General features: G+C 40.0%; 2 protein-coding genes across 2 annotated transcripts in view; one reads left to right on the plus strand and one right to left on the minus strand.

Annotated features, from left to right (window-relative positions):
- LOC125309296 (alpha-2-macroglobulin-like protein 1) overlaps positions 1-1706 on the plus strand; it is a 36817-nt gene extending 35111 nt beyond the window's left edge. Inside the window, 1 exon segment of the mRNA XM_048266102.1 lies at positions 1590-1706. The gene's annotated coding sequence lies outside the window, so the exon portion shown is untranslated.
- Positions 1707-7384: 5678 nt separating this feature from the next.
- Positions 7385-9993, minus strand: LOC125309299. Its single transcript, XM_048266103.1, has 4 exons — positions 9938-9993; positions 9631-9724; positions 9178-9291; positions 7385-8688 (listed from the first exon to the last, which is right to left on the minus strand). Exons 1-4 carry the CDS (start codon positions 9986-9988, stop codon positions 7670-7672), a joined length of 1278 nt encoding a protein of 425 aa, XP_048122060.1. The 5' UTR covers positions 9989-9993; the 3' UTR covers positions 7385-7669.
- Positions 9994-17683: the final 7690 nt, after the last annotated feature.

Consider the following 17683-nt stretch of genomic DNA (forward strand, 5'->3'; position numbering starts at 1 on the left):
AATTGTTTTTTGTTAATAAAACATATGTTGGTTCGGTTACTTCAGCAGGGGCATGTGCATGTTCTTTTTTCAGTTTAATATATATAATTTCATTATACCGTAATAGTGCAGATTGACAAGAAATTAGCAGGAAAGAGAGACAGGGCTTGATCGGGAAATGATCACTAGTTTAAGCTGAACTTCAGAGGGGGCAGGGGGACTAAGTAAATGCATAAATGCATGTGTTTGTTTAAATATATATACCATGTATTACCTCAATAAAACAACAAAGACTAACAGGAAATGTGTGGGAAAGAGACAGGGCCCCAGTAACCTTGAAATCTAGTGACACCTCTGCTCTGTAGCTAGCCATATCAGAATGTCTGCATTACAAATTAATGTAATCATTGCATTTGCAGGCACACAAAGGAGTACACTCAAGACTAATGCTGTAGCATTTACATCTTCCCAGACATTCAGTCTTGACACATAGTCAATTGTTGACAGCTCTCAGCAATTGGTGGGAGTGTCATCCACACTACTTGCCAAATGTCACCTTCTTTCCTCCAACCCAGGACATATTCATTTGATACATACTTGCCTGGCCCCAGATACAGACAGCTTGATAGGTTGCACACCACATGCTTAGCAAGAGATGCCCTTGTTGGTGGAATGGCATCATAGGACCTCTGCTTCCGTGCAAACAGGTCAAGTCTTGTTTCATCAACTCCATCAGCAGTGCTGTTCTTGTTGTACATTGCTATGACAAACTTCAAGTGTGCCAAGATCCACATCATCCATTACTGGTGGGCAGACCTCTCAAGTCTCACGCATTGAGCGTGAGACACACGCATTTCAATGACTTCACACGATCACACGCCACACATTGCATTTCTCACTCCGAGAAATTATTAACTTGCCCGCACAGAAATTTATAAGGGCTATATTTTACAAACGTGTCACAACGTTGCTGTCTGTGCGCTCATTCAGCTCAGAGAGCTGCTGTTCAGTTACTAACCTATGGGCCAATCAGAAAATAGGATTTCTCAACCAATCAGGAAATAGTTTTGTTTTGATGTGGGTCTGCGGAGTCGTGGAGTGAAATTAGGCGCGGTGCTTCGTCTGATAATTTGCTGCGCAGTTGATCAAGATACCGCGGACCGACAAAAAAAGAAAACAAACGTTTCTGCTACCGATGTCATTAAACATGGAGCCATACAATAGACCCGTTTTCTGTTTGTACACAATGATGACGTAGAACGTTTGCGCGCGCATTTTGGCAACAGAAGTATGGAGGAGATACACAGCTTGTCAAGCTATGCAAGGGGATTATCAGCTAAAGATCGCGAATGTTACTTTAACAAGTTAACTTTAACAAATGGTGTCCGACTTACAGATCCATCTTCTATTAATACATGGGTTGAAGATGTTAGAAAGTGGCCAAATATACAGTGGCCGGATATATATACCTATTTAATTGAGAAACCAAGTGTGTACACCAGAGAGAAATTACGAGCCTATAAGTCACTGGATGCTTATGAATACGTTGTCTGTGGACATGTACAGGATGTCAAATACCATGACATAGACTCAGAGTTTTGTGTTTTAAGAGCAGAAGTTCTCCCTAGTCAATGACAAGGACACAAGACAATGATGTACGATGCTTGGGTTATAATCAACAAACGAGAAACCTACGTCCTCACAGCTAATTGCACCTGTATGGCAGGGTAAGTAGTATTATTATTTGATGTTGTAGACTAGGTAGCATAACATAGCATATAAGTTGCTGTTGCTATGGTTTTGGGAAAGCATCGAGAGCTCTTTGATCTAGTTGTTATGCAAAGATGAAATAACCAGGTGATACCAAGATCCACGCGAAGCTGGTTAGGTGCAGGTAGATTGCAGGAACATACTTAAATAGCAAAAATAAGATAGCTCTACCGCACACTGTTGACGTTTACTCGATTTAACGACTAGAGTAAACGTCAACAGTGTGCGGTAGAGCTATCTTATTTTTGCTATGAAATAACCAGGGTTTGAAACTAACATTTTCATGAACACAGACAACAGGGTTCAACATGTCAGCAACCAATATCATTCAGTTATAACCTGATTACGTTTAGGATACTTACCGGTAGTCATATGTCTAGTAAGTTAGATGTTTATTACCATCTAGTAAGTTAGATGTGTACCTACCTCATAGCCAGAGTTGAGATCTGTTTTGAGTGTTACTTTCAAGCCCTGGTCATAACATTATGGATCAGAATGTATGTTTATTAGTCTACTGTATGTTTTTGAAATTTCAGGCTTAATCATGCTGCAGCCATGCAGCTGCAATATTATTATGACCGCCGCTTATAGGTTTAGTCAGATTTTTTTTTTTTTTTTTTTTTTTTTTTTTTTTTTTTTTTTTTTTTTTTTTTTTTTCGCATGTCCAAATTTCCGTCAATGATTCCCGGGACACTGAAAGACCGGGGTAGACAAAACTTGGTGGGCATGTAACCCCATATGGATAGCATGGAACCATCGTTTTTCGTTTTGATCTGTAGCCCCCACGCTGGACTGCACCCCTAAAGGAGGGTAGGGCAGACACAGTTTTCTGTGAATATCTCGAGAACCGTAAGGTTTAGGAGAACCATTATTTTTTGTATGTTGATCTCAAGGGGCCATGTCAACGCATTCCATAACCACTCATTTCATGTATAGCGCCACCTAGTTAAACACAAAAAGTAAAAATGAGGTGGTGTAATTGAAGGTATCTGTGACCTAACATAGTCAAAACTGCACGAAATTGGAAGTGTAGGATCATTATGACACCCTCTGTATGCACGCCAAGTTTTGTGGAATTCCGTTCATGGGGGCCACACAATAAATTAATTTATGTTACTATACACCAACTGGCCTGTAGGTGGCCGGAGACAGTTTTCTGTGAATATCTCGAGAACCGTGGGGCCTAGGAGGTCCACCTTTTTTTTTGTATGTTGGTCTTAAGGGGGCATGTCAACCCATCCCATTACCACTTATTTCATGTATAGCGCCACCTAGTTAAAAATTTAAAAGCATAAAATTAGGTGTTTTCATCTCAATATCTCTGGCTGACAAGGTCAAACTGCACAAAATTAAACGTGTAGGATCATTATGACACCCTCTGAATGCATGCCAAGTTTTGTGTACTTTCGTTCATGGGGGCCTTACAATAAAATAATTTATGTGTACATTTAGTGACGCACACCAACAAGGATTCCCGGGACACTGAAAGACCGGGTACACAAAACTTGGTGAGCATGTACCCCCATATGGATAGCATGGAACCGTCATTTTTAGTTTTCATCTGCAGCCCCCGCTGGACTGGACCCCCGAAGGAGGGTAGGGCAGACACAGTTCTCTGTGAATCTTTTATGGTATGTTGGTCTCAAGGGCCCACATAAACCTGGCTCATAATCACTCATTTGTGATTTGCCCCGGTAAATCAGTAGGATTAAAAGAAAGCCAAAATAAATATTCATCATCATCATCATGGCTGCATTTTCAGTATTGGCGAAGTAGTCGCTTTGTCCACTAGATGGCGATCGTTGCAGTGAGACGTAATTTTGTTGGAAGTTAAAAGGGGTGGAAAAACAATGGACGCTTCATACAAGGACTGTAATTTACCGCAGCGAACATCTAATAAGGATAGGACGATGTTCACATGAAGTGTAATTCCCATTTCTTCTTGAAGCGAAATAAATCTGAGGATGTTTATCGGACATGCTTGGTTTTACTGCAGGCACGTTAATCTTGTAATATCAATAAGGACCTAGGTAATGTTACCAAGTAGCGTTGGTTGAGTGATGGAGGCATTTGATTTATTGCATTTGTAGAAAACTATAAATTCGGGTTATACCAAGCAAATGTATAGCAGCACTGTTTGTATCTTTCGACTGTCATTTATTGCACGTGCTACAAAATCATTCTGTGCAATGGAAGATTTACCAACGTTACACCGGTCTGATGCAGTTTTGCCTATACATGCGTGAGACTGAGACGCCTGTTTATTTTGTTTTAAGTGCGTGCAGGGTGTGAGAGGGGAATCGATGTGCTTTGATTACAGCTTGGTAGTTGTAGTCTGTGAAATTAAAAAGCACGTGTGTGTGAAGTATCCAAACAATGACACCTTCATTTCATTATGGCTGTTTTAGCAAAACACCTTAAGCTACTGTGTAGTAGGTCCCATTTAGAAGTGGCTACTTCATTTGCGCTTTCCTTGACTCATGGAGCTGCGTGAATGTTATTAGAACTTTTCGCCACGATATGACAGTTTAAGTCCGCTTGATACTGTAAGGCGTAAGCCATTGGTTTCCAAAGGAGATTTTATTTGTGTCGCCAGCATAGCCTATTGACAATTTATGTTGTCAATAGGCCTACCTTATAATCCTACCTGTAGCTTAGGGAAGCTAACAACTTTCTATTAGGATCTAGTTTGTTAGTTACCGTTTTGTCATAACTCCCTGATGCATTTTTGCATTTAGAATAGCCAGAGCGTGTATATCTCAATCGGAAAATTAAACAATATCGGGTGCCTATGGACTAGGCTGGGTGAACCCAGCCTGATCTGCCCGCTATTTATTATTTTTTGATTTATTAAAAGATTGAGCTTGGTCTGATGAAAGCCAGACTAGCCATGGACCTCAGTTAAACAATGCAAGGGAACATGAATCAGCCTATATTTGCACTAACAATAACGGACAAAAGCTCTTCAACTTTGGCCCGTTAAAATGTGTATGAACAGTCTAGCGACGCATTTCATCAAGGCCCATTTGGACATGTCAGTTATTTGCACCACTGGTTAGATGTAAAACAGCACTTCGTTTCAGACTAGGCTACTGTTACTTAATTTGTGCATTAACAATAACGTTTCAGACTACTGTTACTTAATTTGTGCATTGACAATAAAGTATTACATGAACTAAAGATGACTAAAATCTTATGTAGAAGAAGAAACATTCACAAAAAATCCATCCATCCAAAAATGACCTTTGTTTTTGATAGCTGTTGAAAACGGCATGGAACTGACAGAGATGTTTTTTGTTTATAAATACATAAAAATAAATAAATAAATAACATTATGCTGATACCTTTTGCTTTTCCCAAATACAATGTAGCCTACAGGTGTAAGTGACCTTTCATCAATCCAGTTGCAATGGATGAACTGTGATGAACTGCCCTACTTGTGATTGTTTAGAGATTTTAAAGGTTTTATAACAATTCTACATCTTCTTTGGCTATTCTACAATCTATTCACCTTTTCAGCACCAGTAGGGTACTTTCTGTGCAGCCGCACACACACACTCAGACATGCCAAACAAGCATACACAAAAGTTTCAAGAGTGGGGGATGGAGTAAAATATGGAGACAAATTGAAGTGTGATTTATTTTCGCGGAACGGATGTACAGGACTGAGCGGCGGTCATATTTTGTACCGCTATGCGGTACATCTAGTTCAAAGTTGAGTTATATGGTAGGATGGGAAGGACAGAGAAAGAAGCGGTTACTTCTGGAGTGTGCATGTGGAAAGATGTCAGCAGGAAAGAAGTCACACCGGCTCCATTGAGGGATATCTGCTTCCAGAAACCAAAAAGGCTAGGCAGGCAACTTTCAGCAGCTTCAACATCTACTAGGAAGAATAGTATCACACCCAGAGGCATGTAGTGTATAATAGTTGACAGAGCCTAGATAAGTTTCCTTTTGCCATTGTGCGTTTAATTAATTCTCGGGATTTCTTTTCAGTGTTTTGACACAATAATAGCCTGAGAAAGGTGTTGATAATGCAAAAATGAACAGGCTGACAGACCAACATGGCTGATTTTTCATTAACACACTCAGTTTGAATAGTTTCACTATTATGTTAGTTTGAATGTCTTCAGATTACTGATTCTAGAAATTAGATTGTTATCTACAGCTTAACTGGTCTGGTTTTAGAAATATTCTTATGAAGCACACTGATTGTGTCTTTTGTTGCTCTATTGTCAGTGTTGACAGATGATGACATTCGAAACTGCGGGATGTGGACCCAGGTGCTGCAGTGCTGACAAGCCTTGAAAACAGTGACACGGACACAGCATCATCTGACACTGATTCAGAGGAACATCCAGACTTACCTGAGCCCTTGACAGCTTTATGGGATGCAACACTAAGGGAGCTCTCACCACAGGACATGCAGGTGAAATGTGAAGATACATTTCATAAACTAAAAACAACACTACAACCTCAGCAATGTGAGAAACTGGAATTTGTGACACGGCAACAGTCAAAGTCAAATGAGTGGCACACCTATAGGGCTGGTCGGATCACAAGCACCAAACTTCACCATGCTACCACAACTGACAAGATAAGCAAAACATACCTAAATGATATAATGCAGTACAACAAAACAGAGTTAAATGTCCCATCTGTGCTCTGAGGTCAAAACATGGAGGAAACAGCAAGACAAGCCTACACTGCATTTATGTCCCAAAGCCATCCAGATTTCAGCATCAGCTCATGTGGCTTAGTAGTACAACCTTCTGAGCCACACCTTGGATCATCGCCAGATGGGATTGTAAGATGTTCCTGCTGTGGCAAAGGGGTGGTAGAGATAAAGTGTCCCTACAAATATAGGAATAGCCTTCAAGGATGTACAGAAGACAAGCAGTTTTGTCTGGACAAGTCATTTTCGTTGAAACATTCGCACACATACTATTATCAAACTCAACTTCACATCTTTGTCTGTGATGTAAGCTATTGTGACTTTGTGTTGTGGACGAAGGAGAAGTTCATTGTGCAACGCATAATAAGAAATGAAGAGTTTCTCCAGGAGGCTTTGCCAAAAGCACATGACTTCTTTATCTCAAATGTGTTGCATGAAATTACTAACAAGAAGACATGATCCTGTCTTGGTGTCACAGAGAGCCTGTGAATACTGTGAAAGACCAGATTTTGGTAAAATGATAATCTGTGCCAAATGCAACAACCACATTCACTACAGTTGTGCACAAATAAAAAGGAAGCGGGCAACATGGTTGTGTAGGAAATGTGTGAGGGTAGAGGCTTGAATGCCTTCATGTACGAGTGGGCAATATGATGTATTGTGATAAAAGACCAGATATGGTGTTAGATGTTGGTTATGGAATGTTTTTCCTTTGTTTTTGAAGTTAGATAAAAGTTAAATGATGTACTGACTATCTACAGTAATAACTATTCCAGATCATATATATAGATTAAAGATCCCATCGTGTAAATGTTTGTGTTATTGACTGCTGTGTCTATGCACTTCAGTGCAACAAGATATTTAAAAGTTGTACTCTTTAATTCAATGTATGTATCAATAGATATAATTTAGACCTAAAAGTATTATTGTTTACAACATACAAAACCAGTTTGATTATAATATATTGTACATACTCCTACTATCCATGTTGTTATTGTTTAATGAAATGAAAATGGAATGAAACTCATTAGTAACAACATTACAAATAAAAAAGTTAAACTACACTCAGAATTGTTGAGATAATCTGGGTGGAGGGGAAGGACCATTACACACACCAGTATCAGCCAATGTGGGGAGGTTTATTAAAATTCATTAAGTAACAGAGAAGAACTGTAACAGTAAGCCTAAATACATGTTTTACAAAAAGTAAAATCCCTTTACATGTCATACATGTTTATGTGTAACTCATTTGGGAACAACACTCTTACAGAGGTTTGTGAGGGCACCACATACAATAACAACATCATCTAGTATGTTAACCTGCGACACTGGAATAACTGTCTGCAAAATCTTAAAGTTTTTCCACCGACCAATTACTCTTTCTACATGGATCCTTACACGGGAAAGTTGTCTAGCTGTGTCCACTTCCTGTGCAGAAAGCTGCTTCTTTCCTTTTGTGAAATGAGGGATACGTAGGGTTGCACCATAGGCCGCAAGCTCGTCTCTGATGAGAAATCCTCTGTCAGCTAAAACCTCATCCCTAGGCTCCAAAAGTTTTAGGAAACCTGACTCATTAGTGATCTGCTTGTCTGAGACCCTTCCTCCCCACCCAGGAGACAGAAATGAAATTGCACCAGCTGGACTGATGGCGATCAAATATTTAATGGTGTTGTTGTGTTTATAGTTTGACCATGTCTGGGCCCTGGCAGTCAGACTACTAGGTCTAGCTTTGAAAATTTCGGTGCAATCTATTATGCACCTGCATCTTTTAAAGTTGCGCTTGAATATTTTTGGCATATTTTTCAGTATTGCACCCTTACTTGGCCATTTAATGAGTGGCTTGAGGATGAAGGCCATAGCAGGGACCCAGCTCCGCAAAATATTTGATATGGTGGTTTTTGATACCGGAAATCTATAAGCCAAGTCAGTATTGCATAGGCCCAACCTTAATTTCATCAATATAATCAATAGGTGGTCCTCTACTGTAAGTTTGTTGTGAATTCTCTCTACGCTTCCCATTATTTTGGTAATCAGCCACTCAAAGACCACAGAGGTCAGTCCTGTGAGAAAAAGCAATTGTGTAATGTTGCATTTAACAGTGGTGTAGGAGAATGTAGATTTGTGTAGATCCTCTTTCAGCTTTACATTTTCTGCTCGTAGTGTCTCCAATTCCTGTCGCAGGTTGACATAGTCCTCCTGAAGTTGACAGTATTTCAGGTTCAGATCATCATATTCTCTCCTTGGAACTGGGATGTCCTCTTCAGCTTTAATATAGAAAAATGAAAAATTAACATGTGCGGTAACCAATGAAAACAAGTTCACAATCCAGGGTATTTCACAGTTCCACACAATGAATTTTCCAAACATGACAGAAAAGAAGATACATTATTGATTTCTCATCAGAGACGAGCTTGCGGCCTATGGTGCAACCCTACGTATCCCTCATTTCACAAAAGGAAAGAAGCAGCTTTCTGCACAGGAAGTGGACAGAACTAGACAACTTTCTCTTGTGAGGATCCATGTAGAAAGAGTAATTGGTCGGTGGAAAAAAGAAGATACATTATTGATCCCAGGGAGAGATTTCTCCTCTGCATTTAACCCATCCAGGGGACAGTGGGCCTTGCAGGAGCACGCGCACGCTCACACACACACACACACACACACACACTACGAGCAAACTGACTCTTTCAGTGAGGGTGGGAACTGTGACAATCAATCAGTTAATTGTAAGATGATAATTAATATATTCATACCAGGACAATGATCCATGCTGCATTCTTGTTCTGGAGGTTCTGGAGTTTCAGAAGGAGCACGTTGGTTTGCTGCAGCACTAGGTCCGTCTTCTCTCCTCCTTTTCCTATGTGTACCTACAGTAACAGCAGAAATATACAGGTAGACTCAGCCACATGTCTCAAAACAGCAGCTGTAAGCTTATTAAAAACAAAATGCAGCACCTAAACGAGGTGGAGCAGCAAAGCTAGATCTAACGTTACGTGTCAAATGTTTTCGCTAATCCAGAAGTCGCCAAATCAGTCGGTGAATGCACCATGAACAAAGCAAAAGATTGGAAGATTATCTAGCGTTTCTACTTTGGACACATCAGTTAACTGAAGGGAATTCGAGGTTAAGTCACAGGGTTGACAGGTATGGCTTAGGGGAAAACAAACAATACAAAAAACGACCGAGGAGGGCAACTCTAATCCTACCTGTCCATCTTTGCACCTGGGTTCTGGCTTTGTTTTGTGTATGTAAACACAGATGGCACAAAATCAGGACTACTAGAGTCCAATGACATCTCGCCTGCAAAAATAAAACACAAACACGTCTGTTTAGCTAGCAAGCTATCAAACTTTTAAGCTGCATAGCAAGCTAGCAGCTACTACTAGCTAAATCTAACTCCAGTCTATCCAATTTAAGCTGCATTTTATTATTATTCTACATCATACAATCATAAATGTAAACAAGGCTTTCCTGTAATATTAAAGAGTAGCCTATCTAGATAGATAACCTTACCTGATATAAAGTGGGCGCCGCAGACACGAGCATTTTTGATGATGTCCTCATTCCAGTCCACAATAGCTTGCAGCCACAGACGCCTTCGGTTGCTCTGAAATGGTCGTGGTCCTGTCGGAATCCTATAAAACTTAAGTCCACTGGTTGAATAGCAGTTAGTACAACCATACACGCAACAACCTGACATGTTGATGCCTTATACAGTTCGTGAATACCTACTAACTGGTTGCTACCTCCTCTTCCTCAATCAGAACTGCTGGAAAATAACACGACTTCTGTTGCCAAAATGCGCGCGCAAATATTTGCTGACGTCGGATGTAAATGGGTCTATAAAGTGGTGGTATGAGCGTTCATTCAATGCAGGCGTCTGCACGAGAGAAACTGAAACTAATCGATAACGTTGGTATCGAAGCTCCGCTTCAACCTGTTGAATGCTATTTAATTGTTTAACGACACTTAATAGAACAATGTTGATTTTTGGAACTTCCATAGAAACAGAGCAGAGACTGTATAGCACTGAGCATTGTATAGTCAAATTTGAATATAACGTGGCCAAAAGCTATTGTAGCCTTCTTTCTATATCTGTTAAAGATCAACAGATCAGTGATTTACGCCTATCTGCTCGCCAAAAAAGCTGGTATTGTGTTTCCTGAATCCTTACATTCAGGCATTCAAATTAAACTTCAATAAAAAAAACATGTATTTTTTTTCTCCATTTCCTACCAATGTATGATGGTTGCATGAGGGAAACATCCCAAAACAATAGCACCCATATAATTGTTGCTGTTTTGAGAAGTATTTCTTTTCTTATGCAAGCATCATGTAACCATGCAAAAGCAATGAAACTAATTATATCTTACATTAGTAAAGCAGTCCTCTGATGTGCATGTCACAAAACATTTAAGTGAAAGTGCATGTATAACAATATGGGCATAATAATGATTGTGATAATGATAATGACAATTTGATTTGGAGGGAGGGGGTTGGATGCGTGTAGATGAGCCCTATGACCCCAAAGTCTGCCATGACTGGGCCTCAGGTCAAAGAAGTTTGAGAAAGGCTGGTCTACATAACCTGCATCAGATTGAGGTTTGCAGTGATGCGCCTGAAGGCACGGGTTGAGGACCCAGTCAGTTACGTCACAATATGCACATTTGTTTAAATTCATACCTACGTAATCACCATGACCAAAATTTTAGTTTTTTTTTTTATGAATCTTGAAAAAAATAAATATTGACCTACCTACCGACCCATTTTTTAAAATTTTTGGCTGTTACTGCAAACAAGAATATTTTTTTTAAGGATGGCCTCATGACTGTGAAAATGGCTGACATTGAACCATAGTGCTTTAAATGGGAGCCCCCAGTATCAGTCATCAAGGCATCAAAATCTGCCACAAACACTTACACAACACACAACATCACTCATAAACACACACACACACACACATGGATAGAACCACCACTGTTCAAGAGACCATTTTGGGGCTAAATGTGCTTTTTCTCATTTGGTTGTTTTCTGTTTGTTTAGAGCAGAATGAGCCACTGCTGTTCAAAGGGCCCATTTGGGTGAAATTATTATTATAATTTATGTTATTATTATTTATTATTATTTACTATAGGGTTCTAGAATAAATAAAATAGTGTGTTTGAAATAATGGAATTTGTGCTCTCTCATGAAGCTGGGTCGATGGGACATGGGGAGGGTGGGTCTGTTGATGATCGGGGAGGGGGCGTGGCCACGAAAGTAGTTCAAGCCGGCGTAGGACTTTCATGTACTTCGATCATGGGCACTGTGGCACTGTACCAACATACAAAAACAAGTGGCCAAGTTTGGAGGCCTACAAACATGGGGCAATGCACAAAAAAAATCAACCATGAAATATTGTATTATTACCATCAATTAATTACTTAAAGTGGTACCCAGGTCAGCCTAAAATGTGCAACTCCCGAACTCTGAACTCATGAAACATTGTAGCCTAGAGTTTGGCGCGCACGTACACAGCCACATCATTATACATTGTTAACACACAGCCCTAGCCAGCCACGACGTAAAATACATTGAAACACGCAGTCAAGCGCACACACACAGCCCAGCCACATCAAATACAAACAAGGGGGGTGTTGGAGCCGATAACGGTAACGTTGTCAGGGACAGGGGTGGACGTGGACGTGGACGCCATCTGACAGACTTACCATGACCAAATTCAATCCACAGCTCCTCTAAGCCTGCATCCCATAGAGTCCCAAAAACACTGAGTGCAATAGCAAGAATATCTGTGTCACAGGCCTTAATCAACACAGATTTCTTCTGTTGCGCATGTAGCTAGCTGTGTGTGTGGAACGTTGGTAAACCTCACTCCCCGACGCCTCAAGAGTGCTGCTGGCATGCAAGCTAGTAGCCTGGGCTTTTAGCTCGATTGTCAGCACGCTCGACTCCCAATCCAAGGTGCTGCTGTTCGCGGGTTCCGGGCGTGTGCAGGGCTGATTCGCACAGGTTCAACACAATGCAGGTTACACACAACTGCATGAAGTGCATGCAAAAAGATTCTAGTGTCAGCCTCTTCATGGTTGCAAGGACTAAGGCCTTCCAGGCTGTCAGGTTTAAGAACATTTTCTTCTTTGGTCACAATCACCACATTGTCTGGACACCAAGTCACAATTAGGTAAGCTAGAAACCCAAAACGTTCAGTCTTGTTGTCATTGTCTCGCAGGAAGCTTTTCCAGTTAGGTGGTACTTTGGTTTTGTCAGACACACATTTGGGCTGATGGGTTCTCAGTTATTCCAATGGCACCACCATCACCTTTGACAATTGCATTGGCCTGTTCATGGGCTTGATCAAAAGCCAATCCGGAAAACTCTGTGGGTCTTGTGGACCACATAGTTCCCTTGCTGAAATTCATTGGCCAACTGAGGATGTGTTTGTTAACTCATTGAGTGCCAAAAACGTAATATTATGTTTTTAGCTTTTTTTTTTAATTACTAAACTAGACACTCTAACACACCTTATATGTGATTTTGGGAACTCTGTGATGAATGGAAATAAAATATATGACGATCGAAAACTCATGAAAACGCACAATCTGGACATTTTATCTGGACATTTTATCATAACTCGGTTGTTGCTTTGGGTCGAATCAGAGACGCATGCACGTCAGGTCAAAACCAGGCCATTTTCGTGGGTCTATCACTAGGTGGCAGTCTCGCCAGGTCTCGCTGATCACTTCCCAGAAAGTTTACACAAGTAAGTAACAGGCAACACTTCATATTTCATTAAAGACGTTATATCTCCATTAAAAAAACAGCGATTTTGCCACTGTTTGCCACCGAACTAGCCACTGTTTAGCTTGGGATTTCTCAGGAACAGAGGCGTGTAGAAATACACGGTTTGCACCTACCGAGAGCTTAAAGTCTCACCTTTTAGACGAGCCATTGTATGTGTTCATAGCTATAACACAGAATATGCTGTGGCTGTACAAAAATCATCAACAATGGTCTAGATTGCTGGCACTCTAGGACAAAGCTCCCGAAAACATCTTGGCATTCAATGAGTTAAGCTTGTCACTAAATCTCCGCTTAGCATTCTAATAACAAAAGGGGCACATATATGTTGACCACTACAACATGACTCATTATGTCTGTAACTCTAAAAAAAACACTTACTTTCATAAAGGACGCACGCCATCCAGCACATACACATGGAAAATGATATTTTGGGGACTTGTTTGGCCACAAACTAATTAAATTAAACAATATCGGGCGCCTATGGACTAGGCTGGGTGAACCCAGAGTAGTAATTATCATGAACTATCTGTCAAAAATAGACCCCGCCCCCTGAAATGTCATAAATCACGTCATAACCATGCCTCCTTTTTTATGCAATTAGCCATGTAGGTTTGTCACCACGTGTTGTTTGTTATTGTTATTGTTTTGTGAGTCATGTGACAGTCATGTGACTGGTGTCAAACCCTGGGCAGCCATATTGGATGTAAAGTCATGTGACAGTCATGTGTCTGTTGTCAAACAATGCCACCCCCCCACCGAGGATTTGGCATCCATATTGGATGTTGTGTCATGTGACAGTCATGTGACTGATGTCAAACCCCAAATTTTATGGCCATATTTTTGTGGATAATGGGGGATCAGATAAACTTTGTAGGAGTTGTATATGTTTAGTGGTAAATGGGGATAGATATAAAGTGTGCTGCTAGCCCAGAGGAAAGAAAATGTTAAAATGAGAGCTCCTCTCTTTCTCAGTTGTTTCTCCTAGACAATAATGAGATCACAGTGATATAAAAAATGAGATTATTGCTTTTGTCTCCGCTTCTCAGGTTTGTCTCTGGAGCAAAAAGAGTTAAGTTATCTCAGTGTAGACTCCCTTTAATATACAAATGAGATCTCATCAATATTTAAATAATGCTCAGTGTTGTCTAATTTATACATCTCATATTTTACTCAGGCTGATCCACCAGAGAGCTCTCTCTGTAAACTCATGCAATTCTCATTTCAGATCATTTTGGTAAATCTCAGATTAGGCTCCATCAGTTCTGTAAAGAGAGATCTCTTCACAAGCTTGAACCGTTCTCATTCTAGTCATCTCAGTTTAGTCCTTTTTGATTTACAAAGAGATCTCAGCAAAGGCTTATACAATACTCAGACTTGCTCAATTTATATATCTCATATTTTACTCAGGCTTATCCATCAGAGAGCTCTCTAAGTGAACTAATGTAATGCTCATCCAGAACTATTTGTTTTATAAATTAGTCTGATCTGTAAGAGCTTAGCTGTTGTACAACAATTCTCAAATGATTTTCATTGGCTTATTTGTTTTAATTGCACATATTTTCAAGTTCACATTTGCAAACAGTAGGCCTAACCATGTGATGTGACCACCACACATGACGATGCTCTGACAGACCTCTGAAGTTCGCCTACAAAAAAGCTACCATCTATGCCCATACAAGGAGATCACCTGTTAAATTCTCGCCAAGAGGGAGACGAAGCCAAAATCGGAGACGCAGACGTTTTCCTAAACACACTTTTTGTCTTCAACCTTCGAAAGTAGATATTATTATCAATGGTAATGCGAAGGCGGCACAATTTGATTTTTGCTACCCCAGAGCTAACTTGCGACTTGTTAGCAAGTTAGAGAAATCAAGTTAGACTCCAGAGGTCTATGATGGTCGGACGTGACAAACTCGCGTGCAGAAGAATCCTACCAGAAAATGCAGTCTAGATTTGGCGCCCAGTGAAACCAAGTGAAACGGTGTGTGGGTATGAAGGATTGTGCAGAACTTGCTACCACGAAAACTCAGAGAAGGTACATTAACATTTTGGTAATTTGCTAACGTTCTTGCATATTTTTAGACTCAATATATCATTGAACAACCTGACGAAGCAGCACAGAAAGTTAGCTAGCTAGTTAATGTTAGCTACTTGTAAGTTACATCACTGGCTGTGCCGCTTGTATATAAAGCTAACGTTAGACAATTTAACATTGCTAGCTTACTTTGCCTTATACAGCTTTAGTCTGTACGTTTTGAATGGTGTTAAGCCATGCTGCACGGAATTGTAAAATGTCTTTGGGATGTCAGTCAAGATGACGAAGCTAACGTTATTGCCACTGGTTTAAACTGGTTCCAGCTCAATTCCACTGAAAAGAGGCCGGCAGCTCTGGAAGACTACGCTAGACCATCAGATCAAATTGCTGAACAAACAGCTGCACTCAAAATGGTAAGTATATTTTCCCCACAATATGTTCTCACTTTTGTTTAACCTGCTATAAATTACAGCATATTGTAACAGGAGTGAAAGGGCATTCTTGTAACCCAGGTAAACTAGGAAGTAGCGTTGCTGTGGTCGAGGGATCGTGAAATAGGCCAGTCAGCATCTGCAGTCATGAATAACTTACCAGTCAACATTTCTTTTGCAATTAATAGAATCTGTAGCATGCAAATCAAACCAGCTATTAGCCTAATATAAAACCATGATATATCTAGGTATGGTGAAGGGTATGTGATGTGGGGTTATCTATCTATCTTTTAATTACAAAGGCCAAGGGAACTTTATCAGGATGCATAGGATCCTGAGTCCATTCAATAACTGGCCTTTAAAAATAAAATCTGCCTGCCTCTATGGATTTTAACATGGGGGTTCCTTACTTATGCCCCCTGTATTTTAAGGAATAACATTTATTAATTTATGATACCTGGTTCATTCACAAAGAATATTGGTGTGTTTAAAGGTTGGATTTTTTCCTCATTTTTTAATTGAGGCATTAAGATCAATTTCCAACAGATGATTTATTGTATTCCTCTGGTTGTCTTAACTTATGCACAGTTGATGGTTTTATAAAGACACCCCTACACCAATAAATAGTTAATGTAGACTGTCACACAATGGTAAGTGGAACATTGGCCACAGCTTGTAACAACTTCATTTTTTACCATTCTTTAGCGTTAGGGATGTGTACACAAGGATGTGTAACCTTGTGTAACTTTGTGTAACTTACAATTACAACAGAAAGGAACACGTTTCAGCTAATCAAAATCAATGACTGAAAGTGTCAGTTTCAGAGCTATTATTACCACACTGATAGATTGATTTTGCTTTTTATTTGCTGCCTACGTTATGCACTGTGGAACGCTTCTCTGATGGACAGCTGTGGAATCCGCAAAGGTCAAGAAGGCTTTTGTTACGAGGGCTGGAGGTTCCAAAACATCCATGAAGCTGGGGTAATTTTCTCTTATTTTAAATTATTTCCAATTGTGGTGAGCATTATTGGTGGGCCTTTTATAAAGGGTAGGCCTCTATTGCACTAAAATTATTCAACCTTTTATACAGTTAACATCAAACTGTAGCTACTTAAAGCTACAAAATCACATTGTCATAGAAAATGATAGAGGCGAAATTTCCACTAGGTTTTATGAAGATATTTTACAGATGGGCTGAACATACATCAAAAGTAAAAAAAATGACATGGCCAAAATGATTAACTCACCAACAATATTTGTTGTATGGTGTATACCAGGGATCACCAAATGGTGGACCGCGATCCGAGTCCCGACCGTGGACGATCCTATCCGACCCAGACCATAATAGCCTAATTTAGATTTTCACGTAAGATTTCAAAGCTGCGCTTAAATGTTTCGCTGGTTAGGATAACAGCATTTACTTCAGGAACCATCATTTCGCTTTGCTGCTACTCAGCCAGTGAAATCTGTGAATTTGATAAAGTCGAAGTCAGTGAGTAAAGTAGCCTACTATGGGGAAGAGACTGATAGCCTGAAACGAAATGAGGAGAGGAGAGACGGACGAAAACAATCAGATGGATATCTAAGTTAACGATAAGTAAGTTATTTTCAAATCATCGATTGCTCAAAGAGGAGGAAGCTAGACAGCGAGAACAGAGCTTTATATAACGATACGGGGGCAATACCACGCAAAACTGTCACGTCCGTAACGCCAACTAGGCGTTACTAAAATTAAAGTTACTAAAACTAAAAAAATTAAATTAAACTTGCTGATTAATGGGTTCAAGGAACCAGCCTTGTCTCAGCTCAAATTTTATTTTAAGTTCACGTTAAGATCTTTAAAATAGCCAAGGCTACTCAGTTTTTCTCCCCAATCACTCTTATCTTGCCTTATTTCTCCTCATTTCGAATGTTGCCTTTTAGGCTACTTATTTTATTTCACATTAAACATTAGGCTTAGGCCTACAATCTTCTTGAATTTCCCCTTGGGGAT

This window comes from Alosa alosa, chromosome 16 (assembly GCF_017589495.1).
Source record: "Alosa alosa isolate M-15738 ecotype Scorff River chromosome 16, AALO_Geno_1.1, whole genome shotgun sequence".
Lineage (NCBI taxonomy): Eukaryota > Metazoa > Chordata > Actinopteri > Clupeiformes > Clupeidae > Alosa > Alosa alosa.

What these genes read in the sequence shown, in the direction of transcription:
- LOC125309299 (XM_048266103.1), bottom strand. Translation starts at nt 9,988, where the DNA reads ATGAGGACATCATCAAAAATGCTCGTGTCTGCGGCGCCCACTTTATAT. An exon ending in CGGCGCCCACTTTATATCAG is followed by an intron (nt 9,725 to 9,937) that starts GTAAGGTTATCT and finishes TTATTTTTGCAG; the next exon opens with GCGAGATGTCATTGGACTCT. An exon ending in CAGCATGGATCATTGTCCTG is followed by an intron (nt 8,689 to 9,177) that starts GTATGAATATAT and finishes TCTATATTAAAG; the next exon opens with CTGAAGAGGACATCCCAGTT.